General features: G+C 40.0%; 1 protein-coding gene across 1 annotated transcript; it reads right to left on the reverse strand.

The window, feature by feature from the left end:
* Positions 1 to 1686: 1686 nt before the first annotated feature.
* Positions 1687 to 9233, reverse strand: pold4 (DNA polymerase delta 4, accessory subunit). Its single transcript, XM_028567395.1, has 5 exons — positions 9106 to 9233; positions 5322 to 5437; positions 4819 to 4902; positions 3070 to 3181; positions 1687 to 1916 (listed from the first exon to the last, which is right to left on the reverse strand). The coding sequence occupies exons 2-5, from the start codon at positions 5425 to 5427 to the stop codon at positions 1892 to 1894; spliced, it is 327 nt and encodes a 108-aa protein (XP_028423196.1). The 5' UTR covers positions 5428 to 5437; positions 9106 to 9233; the 3' UTR covers positions 1687 to 1891.
* Positions 9234 to 13907: the final 4674 nt, after the last annotated feature.

The raw sequence follows: 13907 nt of genomic DNA on the forward strand, positions 1-13907 counted from the left end.
TTGGTGTACATCTCTTAAAAAAAACATTGTGAACTGTATTTCTGAAAGGCTTTTTTTTTTTTTAAATGAAAGCTGCAAAGTTGATGCCAGTAACCTCCACAATTTATAAATTTATTAAACAGTGTCTAACTTTTTCACCTAGAAGTGAAAAGTGCATTCTCTTTTTTCAACTGCAATCTCAATAGATTAGATACAGTATATGAAGAGAGACCAACATATTACGAGAAGTCGTAAACATGTGTTTCTCTTTCCAATGTGACCATCTCTAGGTAGCATTGTGGAACACATTCACACACTCATTCTCTACCTCGTGTATCTAGTGGAGTTAAGAGTAAAACCGAGAGACTTAAGTTAAGTTAGGTCAGTTATAAAAAGACTGAGACAAATGTATGTCAGCGTGCAGACCACATGGGAGATACCAGAGGGTAGCAAATCGTGTGAATGTAGAACTCTTTGTCATTTATGTCTCCTTCACAATTTCATTTCTACAGTGTCAACAGAGAGGTAACAACCCCTCCATTTATATACAGCAAGACAGAAGAAGCCAGTAATTCGGTCAAATTCTTTTTTTATGAAATATTTTTTAATACAAACTGTGTGTAGAAGACAAGGTTGTACATCTGCAAGAAAAAAACACAACTGGATGTTCTGTCATTCTTCTTTCTCCATCCTGAAAGAGGGATTCCTCCTCCGTTACTCTTCTTACCATTTAAAGGGTAATTTCAGTATTTTTCAACCTGGACCCTCGAACCTGGAAAAGTGAAATCCTTTTTGTTTAAATGGAAACAGCCCCTAAAGCACCATCCCAAAACCCTCCAGACTCCATGTAAATAATCAGTACTTTTAGCGTGTAGAGAGCCAGCATATTTTCACATGTAAATGGGTGAATTAAAGGTTTATTTCAACCAAACCAGAGCAAGAGAGACAGACTACGACAGCTTTTGATTGTTTCATTTTGTTTTTGTCGACGATGATAAAATGACCGTTTATTTGAATGGAGTCTGGCAATTTTTAGGGGCTGTTTCATGTTAAACAAAAAGGATCTTACCCTTTAATAAAAAGGTTGACCTCCTTGGGGATCCTTTCCATAATGTTGTCAGACACTTAGAACAATAATGTGAGCACGTTAGTGGCAAAACGAGCACTTTTAGTGGACGTAAATTAAAGGTGTGTTACATTGCAGCTTGTTTCGCCGCTGCTGACTGCAGCGGTCTCGCTTAATACTGGACCGATGTCAAAGATTGTTGTTCCCATCAGTCATTTAGACACAAACACATAGGAACATAGGGTATCCAGGTTGAAATATCTTTCCCCTGTGAAATCTTTTTACTGAGGCTGGCTTCACACTGCCTGCGTGGCATGAGCATGTCAGCTGCGTGGCGTGTCCGTTTTTATTTCATCTCCCATGTTAACAGGTTAGAGCTTACACACCTTACACGCCTGCATGACACGTATGTCTCGGGCGTGGCTCGAGCCGCACAGCAAACGCGTGCCTGCTAGAAATAGGACCGACGCCTATTTTTCACGTGACACGCAAGCGTGTTGGAAGCGTTTCCATTCAAAATAGAATAGGAAAAAGATGTTTATATGTAATTTTGACACAAATACATTTAATAAATGACATTTTGATGTTTGAAAGTCTCTAGGTTTTGACATGCATTGCAGATATAAAGCGTCAGACACGTTTCTGGTGTGTAAAGACATAGAAAACGCCACGCAGCCGCCACGCAACAGAGACGCCACGCTCACGCCACGCAGCCAGCGTGAAGCCGGCCTTAAGAGTTTTTCGGGGCTTAAGGATAGAAGGTAAATCCCTCAGAGACATATGTGTTGATGACAAAATGACTTTTGTTGGAATCTGCATGCTTTTCTCTTTCTTACAATGTCTTCCTCACAAAGGATAGTCGCTCCATAGGCTGAAAAACAAAGAACACAATCATTACCAACAAATGATTGCAGACTTTGTTAATATGAATCGGTGTCTCCAAGAGTTAGGGCTGAAAATAATTCCACATTTTTCAGCAGTACATCAACGTTGCCTAAATTAAATGCAGACTAAAATGAATCATGATTATGATTTGCTGTAATTCTCTGAGACCATAGAATAATTAAAGAACAATATGAATCCAAGCAGGCTTTCTTTATGGACACTAACAACGTTTGATACTTAGGGCTATTGACACATTTTGGTCAGTACTAAGAAAGCATAGAGGTAATACTCAGCCTTAGTAAGAGTTGGATATCTTTTATTCATAGCATGATACATTCTCCATTTCATAGTGATAGTACTGACAGTAAGTGATGCGTGGCAACCTGTGTTAATGCATGTCAGCCATGGGTCTGAGCTTATAAATGAGGTCATTGATTTTATATCATATTGAAAGTATCTCAAAGAAGAGATCACCACCTTATCGTGGTGGGGCGGTCTCATCTCCCCTAGAGCAATGTCTCGTCTCCATGTACATACCATGACATACTACTTCTTCATTGCATTGGGCCTCAAACTCTGACCCTCTTGCTCATATATGCTGCGCAAAGGATTGTGGGCCAGAATAGCCAGAAAAGCATGCCTGCTTGCATGCTGCAAAATCCAAACTGACCACAGCCTGGTAGTTTTTGACATATTATGTACTGAGACATATACTACATCTTTTCTGGCATACTAAATAGTATGGGTATTGGGACACAGGGATTGTGATTTAATAGATGGTAGGAAGTAAAGAAATCTGGCTTCTTGGACTTGTATACAAGTAGGATGAAAGGACGTATAGTTATCAGGTCATAACCTGAGTTCTCCTAGGAACCTGCTTTTTGTGTGGATGTTAATATAGTGAGTATGGGAGGTAATACAAAGTAAGCATAGTGTGGAGTGAAAGTGAGCCAACAAAAAAAAAAAAAAATAACTAATTACTTGCACTGAGACAAAAAATGTGTTGGCCCACATATCTACAGCCAGGGAAGACCGTGATGAGCCCTATTTCAACAAACTGTGGCGTATTCCTTTAAATACTCTGGGGATACCACCAAAGGGAACGTATGTGTGTGTGTGTGTGTGTGTGTGTGTGTTACCTCCAGTTGTACTCGGGGTCAGTGTGTGTTTGCAGCAGCAGGTCTCTGATCTCCTTGGGTGGGCTCAGACCATTAAGCTTTGCTCTCTCCCATCTCTGCAACCTGCTGATGCCTGGACAGAGAGAGAGAGAATATGAGCGATTCTTCAGTGGTTTAAAGCTGTTTCTGCACACCTTCAACTATACCTTTCCCAAATAAAGCAGACCCAAAAACAATGCAGACTAGAAGGACACGCCGACCTCCACCAAGGCATGCCCTATTTTATGATGTTAATGCAGTGAGAATTGTCCCAGTTGGAAACTCATTTTGCCGATTACTCTGACGCCACATGAATGCAGCAGTAAAACGCCCTATCTCGCAATGTTAACAAAAGTGAAAAATAATTTGTTTTATCCGCCCCACGAGTCAGATCCGCCACAAAATTCCATAGGTTCTTCCTTGGCATATACTTCAACCTTTCACCAAGTTTCATGAAAATCAGGCCAGTAGCTACGTTAAGTGGCCTGGTGTTTATACTTGTGCGCTGGTGTGTGCGTCGAGCCGGCATGTGTGTGTGTGTGTGTGTGTGTGTGTGTGTGTGGGGGCAGTGGGTAATAGAGCGAGGGAGAAGTGAGAGAGTGACGGCGATTAGCTTCAGAGTGAGTAGCGACTCTAGAGTCACAGTGAGAGAACCAAAGTGTCTCCCCTGTTCTCTCTGACCACGGTGGGAGATCTGGAGCAGGAGAAGTGAACCCTCTCCTTGATTTCATGTTGTTTATGGAGAAGGAGAACCAGGACATGAGTCGGGGGGGAAATGCAACGCTACCAAGCCACGGCCGAGCAATGTGCGTCACTGCGACGCGTAGTTACATTTTTCGAGAGGTGCACGTCAGGCTACGGCATAGGGTCCGGCGTAGACGCAGAGGGGTCTACGGGAGAACGCCGTTGATTCGACGCAGAAGCATAAAACAGCCTTAACCCTTACCCTAACCATAACAATAACCATAACCATTGCCTAATCCTAGTTAGCTAACCCTAGAGACGTTGGGGGCTTAAAACACTGTTAAGCGTAATTCTGCCGACAGACAGACAGACAGACAGACAGACCAACAAGCAAACAAACAGACAACACTCTGAGACACATCTGATAAGTCCACTTCTGAGGGCTGGACAGTTGTCATTACACAAACAAAGTCACAAATATTGTTACTCTCAAATATTTTATTGTGATCTTCATTAATTCATTTTAGACACTGATATATACAATACACTACTGTGATATAATATAATAATACAATACTACACTATCATTATATTATAGTATTGAATTGTAGTATTGTATTATATACAACAATATTGTATTATATTATATTACTTGAATAAAATGTTTTAAAAGATTATTGGTAGAAGTTATGTTTATTGGTCAGTTAACCAAAGGATTTATCGACTATCAGAAAACAATCAATAGATTTATCGAAAAAATTATCGGTAGATTTATTGACGAATCGGACTAATCCTTGAGAGATCAACTGATGAAAAAAATGATTGTTAGTTTCAGCCTGAGTAATACATTGTATTCCTTTTTTTCATATGAAAAAACATGGTGTATAGTATCAACCACACTATATTTTGTATACATTTGTTAACGCATTTTGCCTACTCAAAGATTCTAATCATGTATACAAATTCAAAGTAGTAAATAATATCAAAGTTGAAACCCCTTTATCTTGTTCCAAAAGCAGATATTCTACACATACGTAGGTACGGTACCTGTGCAGGGCCCGAATCTCCAGTCCAGGTCAAACTGTCTGAGCCTCTGCATCTCCTCCTCTCGGACCGTTGGAGTCTCAGCCTCTGATTCAGAGAATTCAAGTCACTTCTATTGTATGTCCCAACAAAGTATCAGAGAACTCTAACACTGCTCTAACATTAATAATATCCAGCAATAAAAAAACCTACAAAAGAATCTAATGACCAATAATTTTCACCTTCAAGGTAAGTAAACACTGAATTATAACAGAAATTGGTGACATTGTGAATTTTACAGGGCACATAATATGTGTATGTATCAGTAGAACAATACCTTTAAAAAAGCTACCTGGAACTGAAGGTAACACAATTAAAATATAGAATGGAAAATGTGAAAATGAAAAGAAAGAAAATGAAGAATTGAACTAACTAACTTAACTGACTGTTTTTCAAAGTGATGTGTCAAACAAGTGCAGTACAATGACTGTGTGTTTGACTGATACAAACACTGCGCTGCTCTTTACCTTGCTGTGGCGGAGGAGGAGGAGAAGGCCTCTTCTCTCGTTTCACCCTCCGCGCTTTCTTCACCACCTTGAATGAATCAGTTATCAGTCCGCGCTTGGTTGTCATGGTGACTGATCTAAAACATACACACAGCCATACATGTTACTCTATGCTCTACATTACTGTTCAAAGTTTGGGGATTTTTTTCAAATCAAATAATAATCATTTTATTCTGAGAGGATGTTAACAACTTTGAATGGGAAAATATGCACAGCCCAAAGACAGCCTTACCACCTTTATTTTCTCTGGTAATAGCTGGCAACGTTCAGATGTTTGATGCACAACAATGGGGGGGATTGTAACGATGACTAGCAGAGGTGAGGGACTCGAGTCGCATGACTTGACTGAAGTCCGACTTAAAGGGAAATTTCACCGCTGGAAAGCTGAATATATCTTTAAATTGGGTCACTTATGTAGTAGAAATGTGAAAAGAAAATTGAAATTGGTGCCTTTTAGGCCGAGATAAGCCAGAAAATGTGTTTTTGGCTCATATGGATGAAAGACACCAAATCCCAGAATGCACTTGCTTTGCTGCTGTATGAGGCCACTCCCAAGCCACGCCTACCCTTTACAGACAGACAGTGAGACGATCAACTCAACAAGTGTGTTTTATTGTCATTTCAACCATATACACGAAAAAACGTGCTTTTACACATTTAAAACATATACTTTTTTGCCACAGCTGATACATTATCCGGACTTCTTTCAGCAGATTGATTGATAGCTCCAGAGTGAACAGAACTGTGTCCATGGCAACGCTCTGCTATGCATGGCAACGGTGTGTTATCCTTAGCAGCGGTCTGTTGTCAAGAAATAACAGATCGCATTCTAAATTAGAATTCAACCAAGCCATGTAATAAAAGAAGGCTAACACATAGCTACTAGCATTAGCTCTTGGTGGGCTGTGGTATAAACATCGAGTATAAACACAGCCGTACATTTGGGTGGGATGTAGCTAGAATTGTCGGCATTTTACAGTCACAGACTCCACCAGCAGTTAGCAGTTAGTTGGATACAAATCACCCCATTTCTGCAACAGGCAGTCCGGGGTAACACAGCCCACCTCCACTAGTAGTCATACCCGGTGACAGCAGGCTGGATTGTTCACAGCAATATTTCCACAACAACAAAAACACAGCACAGCAGTCTCTGAACTCGCGTTGGGAGTTTGGTTGAAGTTGGATGTAGTCCAGTTTGTTTAATGAGCGGACACTTGCAAGCAGGATTGGTGGAACAGGTGGCCGACTAGCGTTAGCTTTCCACCGGCACACTCGTTCAACGCTCCCCACTGATGAGGTCTCCTCACCGGCCAGAGGAATCAAGCACCACCGCTGGTCTCCGTGCAGGCAAAGCTCACGTAGTGTTTCGAGTATTGCGTCCGTAATAAAGTGTCCTGCATATTCTCCGATGTGTTCCAATGTATCCCGGTGGTACACATGTGTGGTAGTTTGAATGCACATAATTGTTGTTCTAAAATTTCCAAGACTGTATGGCTGCAGCCTGGAGCGTCCCATATCATGCCGTCCCGTCTACTTTTCAAAATAAAAGCTCGCGTCCCAAAATTTCCGTCGGGATGAACAGTTTCTGCTCCTGCTGAGAAGCTAAGCGAGGATTCAAGATGGCTGACATTTGTTTTTTCCTCGGCAATCTCCGGAAAAAGCCGACAGTCCAACCCCCTTTGGGCTATGCGGAAGTGGCAAAAAAGCCTCAGATGACGCAAAAATCGTCATTTTGCGTCATCTGAGGTTTTTTTCCAGACCCACAATACAGAGATCTCCCCTCTCAGGGGGACATGAGGGAGGGAAGCATGGTCATTCAAAAATACTACCAGGTTTCTACTGATACAAAGCTTAATGCTAATTGGTGAAGTTTCCCTTTAAGTCGCCAATTTGAGGACTTGAGACTTGCTTGACTTACATTGATAAATGACTTGACTTTGACTTGGTATTCAAGACTTGAGACTTGACTTTAACTTGAGACAGATGACTTGAAAGGACTTGACTTGATATTAATGTAATAGCCAGACCATATTCTTTTTTCAAGGTATTGAAATTAAGAAGCAAGCCCGAGATGAGCAGCAGTGGTTAGACGTGAGAAGAAACCACCGCTGCCTATCGTGGGCCAGTCTCCGTAGAGCTCAGCTAGCTTGATGTAAACCTTGTACCTTAACTGGATATATGTCTCTGTAAAGTAGTTTTTGCTGCAACAGTTTCGTTGCAATATTGAAATGACAAATGTTTTTTTAAACTGATTATGAATGTAAAAACTGGGGTAGATTTAAGAATTTTGTATGACTTGACTTGTGACTTGCTTGACTTATAGCAGGGACTCGACTTGACTTGCTTGATTCTCACCACAATGACTTGAGACTTGCTTGCAACTTGAAGGTTAAGACTTGAGACTTGCTGGTGACTTGCACATGTGTGGCTTACTCCCACTTCTGATGACTAGAGATGAGGGAGGGGACTGAGTACCCAGGGCCCTCATGTGAGGAGGGCCCAAAAAGATGCTAAAATGAATAGCTGTGGATGCAGGGAGGGGCCCATAGAGAATGCCTTTCTACAAGGCCAAGAATTTTGTGCTACGCCCCTGGAGATGACCATGCAATGATTTAGTATTATTTTCTTCCAAATTGTAAGAAGTAGCCTATTTGCCTTGATTTAACCCCATTTAAAATGAACTACTACGCAGGGTAAACCAACCTAAATCCAGTTGTAGCACCTGGTAATGCATGGAGACTAACTTGAATTATTCACATTTATTCAGCTAATTTAATTCCACATGAAAAGCATGTTTGGCTAGTTGTTGCTGCCCCATTATGGTCACCAGACCTTTTTTGAATTTAATTTGCATAGCAGTAGGTACTTGTCAATTATTAAGTTTTAATAATAAGTAACTATTAAGCAATAATTAAGTGAGAACATTTTGCCCATCATGCATTGCTTAATTAGCTGTTATTTGCTTCAAAACATTCACATTAACTTCTGGGCCATGTACAGTCTTTTGTCTGGGCAAAGGCTATACTACTTCTGGTTTCAATCTTAAAAACAAATCATATTAAAAAGTGTTATATTTGACATTTTGAGCTTGGGTCTGTCCCAGGTTTCCTAGACCTAATCCATCTGTAAAGTGTCTCGAGATAACTCTTGTTATGATATGATACTATAAATAAAATTGAATTTAATTGTAAACACGTTATGTTAGAAACCCAAAAAACAAGTATGAACCTGAAAAGTGAAACACACACATCTGGTCCCGAATTTGCACTCTCATAAGGTCACACCAAATTCAACTCAGAAATCTGCTTAATTATACATGTATTATGAATGTTTATAATGTATGAAATGCTCCTCGGCCTGCCGATCGGATCATTTATTAGAATGTTTACTGCCGTGTGAACCTTTCGATCGCCTCTACGGCCACGCCTTTCTTCTTCCACAAAGTCATGCACTTCTTCGGTTGGAAGAACGTGTAGTGTTATTACAACTTTACAATCATATAACGTTACCAATCTTTAAAACAGACAAAGGATCCACAGTATAACGTTAGGTTACTTAAGTAAATCGATAATCAGCTTCATCTGATCTGAGGCCGTATGTTTTGGACACTCGGGTGAAACAATCAGATCTCTCAATACGCTATCGTTATGCTAATAATATAGACGTGTTTCAGCGTGCGCAATTTAACGTTCAGCTAAAGGTTTCTGCGGCTGTGCAGGGTCCTCTTTTAGTCTATAGATCTTACCTGGTTATTTAAACTATCAAATGAGAAGTCTCGCCCTGGTCAAAATGTTCTCTCTTCATTCAGTCTGCAGCAAAACCAGTCGACCAAAACAATGAAGTCTTCTTCTTCTTCATCTTCTGTCTCTACGGACGACTCGAGACTATTGGGCCCCTCTGCTGCCGCCTGCCGGTATGTCTACCTAATTACACTCCATATACAGACTGACATATACATGGTATCCCTAGTAGATTACTGAAGTACATTTAAATAAAATCACTATTTCATACATAGGTTCGTATTTGTAGCATCTTAACCTTCCTTAGAGGTGTTCAGTTCATTTGTGGATATTCTGTTTAGTCAAAAGTACAATAAGACTGCAGAGCTACCTTCCGAGTCAGGGACAGATTCTATGAATATTTCAGTGCAGAGGGTTCAGTTTACTGGCAACCACAACCACAACCACAACCACAGTTCATGAAAACAAACAAAAGGCTCTTTTAAGAGCCACCTACGTTCATCATAAAAAAATATGATTTCCAAAACTGTAGTAGTGGTAAGTAGTACAACTAATGAGGAAACAGTAGTATTATAATAAAATAATTGTATACATTTATTTCATATTGATATTACATTACATGTTAAAGGAACACGCCGACTTATTGGGAATTTAGCTTATTCACCGTAACCCCCAGAGTTAGACAAGTCCATACATACCCTTCTCATCTCCGTGCGTGCTGTAACGCTGCCTGACGGTTCCAGCATTAGCTTAGCCTAGCACAGATCCTGCAGGTAACTGGTTCCAACTAGCCTACTGCTCCCAATTGTGACAAAATAACTCCAACATGTTCCTGTTTACATGTTGTGATTTGTATAGTCGCAGCATGTACAAAAAACAACGTAACATGAGACACAGCCGTCTTCTAACAGTAAACAATATATAGCATATCACTCCGCCCAAGTACTATATTCTTCCGCCTGAGAATATAGTTCCCGGTTTGTTTACAGTTAGAAGACGGCTGTGTCTCATGTTATGTTGTTTTTTGTACACGCTGTGACTCTATAAATCACAACATGTAAATAGGAACATGTTGGCATTATTTTGTCATTTATTTGGAGCAGTAGGATTACTGGAACCATTCACCTGCATGTTCTGTGCTGGCCTGATGCCGCTGGAGCCGTCAGACAGCATTACAGCACGTACGGAGATGGGAAGGGTATGTATCAATTTCTCGTCTCCCTGCTCTCCACGAAAGGTGCCAGGAAACCCATGATCATAAAATATTTATATATAATACATGCTCACTGTCCTTACAGGTCATTCATCCCCCTGAGCATGTACCTCGCATTTCCCATGAACATGATACATACATATATATACACACACATACATACACAACCTATGTTAAAGCAAATGCAACCTCTCACGGTTCAAAACGACAAAACGTAAACCCACCGGGAGCACCAACAATCGTAGCAACCTTCTTCCAAATTTCTTTCGGATCATAAAGAACTGGGAATGCAAACACAGCAGCAATAATTTTCTCCTCCATTTTTCAATGTCCCGGTCTGTCAGAAGACGTCACGGGGTGGTAAAAATTGTGTAAACTAACATCTACAGTGATCTATTTGGTGGTGTATTTGCCCTATTTAAGTTTGTGTGACATATAAACAACAATCCGTGTTGATACAAGCGTCAATGTTCGCCAACAAAACATGTAATTAAACAAATGCACAAGTAGCCTAGCTGCCTGGCTAGGCTTACAATGAAATCCAATGTCCGAACATGCTAGCGATTGGCCTGTCGGCTAGCTGAAAAGTTTGAGTGTTACAGTGGTCTATTTAGTGGTGTATGTGCCCTGACTAAGTTTGTGTGTCAAATAAATCACAATTAGTACCAACATTTTAATCACATACAAATTTTCATGACACAGCTCTGACCATCTTGTTCAGACTTTTTTTGTAACTCCCGCCTCCAAACACAAACCAAAGCTGATTGGTTCTCGAGTGGTCCTCATTTGAATAAAGTTAAACTTTTGTCAACTTTGTTTCACTTGCCTCTGCGATTTGCTCTCATTTCGGCCAATCAGGGCAATTTTTGTCTCCATTCATCCTTGATGAGAGCGAAGTGAAATTTTGCTGTGTGGAAACCTACCGTAAGGCCGGTTACACACTGGCTACGTGGCGTGAGCGTGGCGTTTCTGTTGCATGTCAACTGCGTGGATTTATGTCTTTACACACCAGAAAGGTGTCTGACGCGGTGCTGCTGCTGCTAGCCTTGTCTGGACACATGTATGTTTCCCATTGATAAAATGAAATACCATCTTAAACATAAATATATGCTGATTTGATTACAGCAAAGACAATGTCGGCAGTATTGATGGCAAAATAGGCTACAGAATATTTGGTTCTGTATTGATAGGTGCAATATCAGAAAATCGATTAATTTTTTTAAATTACATTTATGGCTTTCAAACATAAACATGTCATTTATTATTATGTATACGTGTCAAAAAAAAGACATATAAACATATTTTTCCTATTCTATTTTGCCTGGAAACGCTTCCAACACGCTTGCCTGTCACTTAAAAATAGGCATCGGTCCTATTTCTAGCATGCGCGCGTTTTCAGCACGGCTCGAGCATGTCACACAGCCAGTGTGTAAGCTCTAACCTGTTAACATGGGAGCCGAAATATAAACGGACACGCCACGCAGCTGACACGCTGCCGGATCGTTTGTGAACGCAGCCTAACTCTGCTTCTCTTCATAGTCGTCAGATTCATCTACCAACCCTTACAGAGCTGGCTCAGGTTTGCCTTAGACCAGCTCTTAGTTATGCTGCTATAGTTTTTGACTGCCGGGAGACTTCCTTTGACACACTGAGCTCCTATCTCTTTCCATCTGTGTGCATTCATTTCCCAGTAAGGTTTGTTACTTTTGGGGGGCATCTAAATCGTGGTTTAGCTGCTGCCATGGTCCTGCTTGACGCATTTGCCATTTTCAGCGTGTAGCTTGCTAGCTCGAAGTTTGTTGCTGTTTCCCGAAGCAAACGGATTTTGAAAACGGCATCACACAGAGCGGAAGGCGAGGGACAACCGGCACGTGAGACACGCAGGGTGTCAGGCAATTATCCTGGAAATGTACTGCTGTTGATCCAGACTACTAAATACTCATCTAATATTGTTAGTAGCTTATTCATATAATACTCTTATAGAGTTCTACAGTACAATTTTATATAGATAGATAGACATTTATTGATCCTTTCGGAAATTCATCTTGCACCATAAAGCTCATCACATGGACAGACAGAAGACAGACCACAGACAACAACAGGACCACTAAACCCTCCCTCCCCCCTGCACAACAATACTCAACACCAAATATCTCTACATTATAAAATATTAAATAGGGTTATCAATGGATCAGGAATGCTATAAATCCCCAAAGCAAACCTGACAAGCTACCAGCAGATCCTTTTTCAGTAGTTAATAGGTCATGGTACAGAAGGAAATGGGTCATTTAATGTTGTCATTGATTGACATTCAAATCGAAAGATCCTAATTAGGCAATGATGATCCAAATAACACTAATAGTAATTTTATCATGTTGCTATTATGTCGACCTATGTACTTTGTACAATATATACACTGTATATGTATATATACTGTTTATATACCACCAGCCCCAACTGTTGATACAAGGCAGGATGGATGCTTGCTTTCATGTTGTGTGTGCCACAACATGAGCATCCATCCTGCCTTGTATATCAACAGTTGAGGATGGCGGTGTAATGGTGTGGGGGATATTTTCTTGGCACACTTTGGGCTCCTTAGTATCCTTAGTACCAATTGAGCCTACCAATAATATATATTCATATATATATATATATATATATATATATATATATATATATATATATATATATATATATATATATATATATTTGGTTGTATGAATGCAGAGTTGGTCATGTGAGACTTAAAACTACTTTGTTTTGACAGAATTTGTATTTAATTAACAGACTAATTAATTAATGAATTACAGACATTGGCTAGTGTGAGGCAAACATATTTGTTTGGCAGAGCGTTTGCTAATGTTATGCTTAAAGCTGTGCTTATCTTCATGATACACTTTAAAATGTCTGTTGTGAAAAGGGTGTATATATAGTGACAGCTCTTAAAGGCAAAGTATACAGCTTCACTTCCCTTTTGTTCTCTCAGTTATTTTTCTCTGCTTCTGTTGCCTCTCTTTAGAGGACATTATCACTGTAAACAACGGCAATAACTTCCTAAGGCCATTATAGAATGTATGCCTGCTATGTATCAGTTTATCATATAGTATATGGGCAGTTTTAAAGGCTCCCCAATAGAAGACAAGTTGAAAATAACTTTCTTGCTATAGAGAGCTGAAGTGAAACCAGAAATGTTTCCGTTCCAGAATTAAGAAAATTCAAATTCACTGACATTCAAATCACACAGACATCTGTAAGAACACCAATTACAAAAAAATCCAGCCTTGAATATTAACCTTCTCAACAGTATGTCAGAAGTCTCCTGGTTCTGCTGAATGGCAGAGATCTCTTTAGACATGTAGAGAGGGATGTCTAAAGAGATCTTTTGAAATATGCCATAAGAAGAAAGTGTTGTTAGAAATCATAGACAAGAGCAAAATCAACATTTAAGAATGACTTATTACGCCGTGTTAAAGCTTCATGGGAACTAAAACATTTTTCGGGGTCTGGAAAAAAATATTTGATCCATAACCCATTATTCCCGATTTTAAACACAACCCATATCTGACCCAACCCAGTCAAGTTGTGTGTGTT

The sequence above is a fragment of the Perca flavescens genome, chromosome 2 (genome assembly GCF_004354835.1).
Source record: "Perca flavescens isolate YP-PL-M2 chromosome 2, PFLA_1.0, whole genome shotgun sequence".
In the NCBI taxonomy this organism is placed as follows: domain Eukaryota; kingdom Metazoa; phylum Chordata; class Actinopteri; order Perciformes; family Percidae; genus Perca; species Perca flavescens.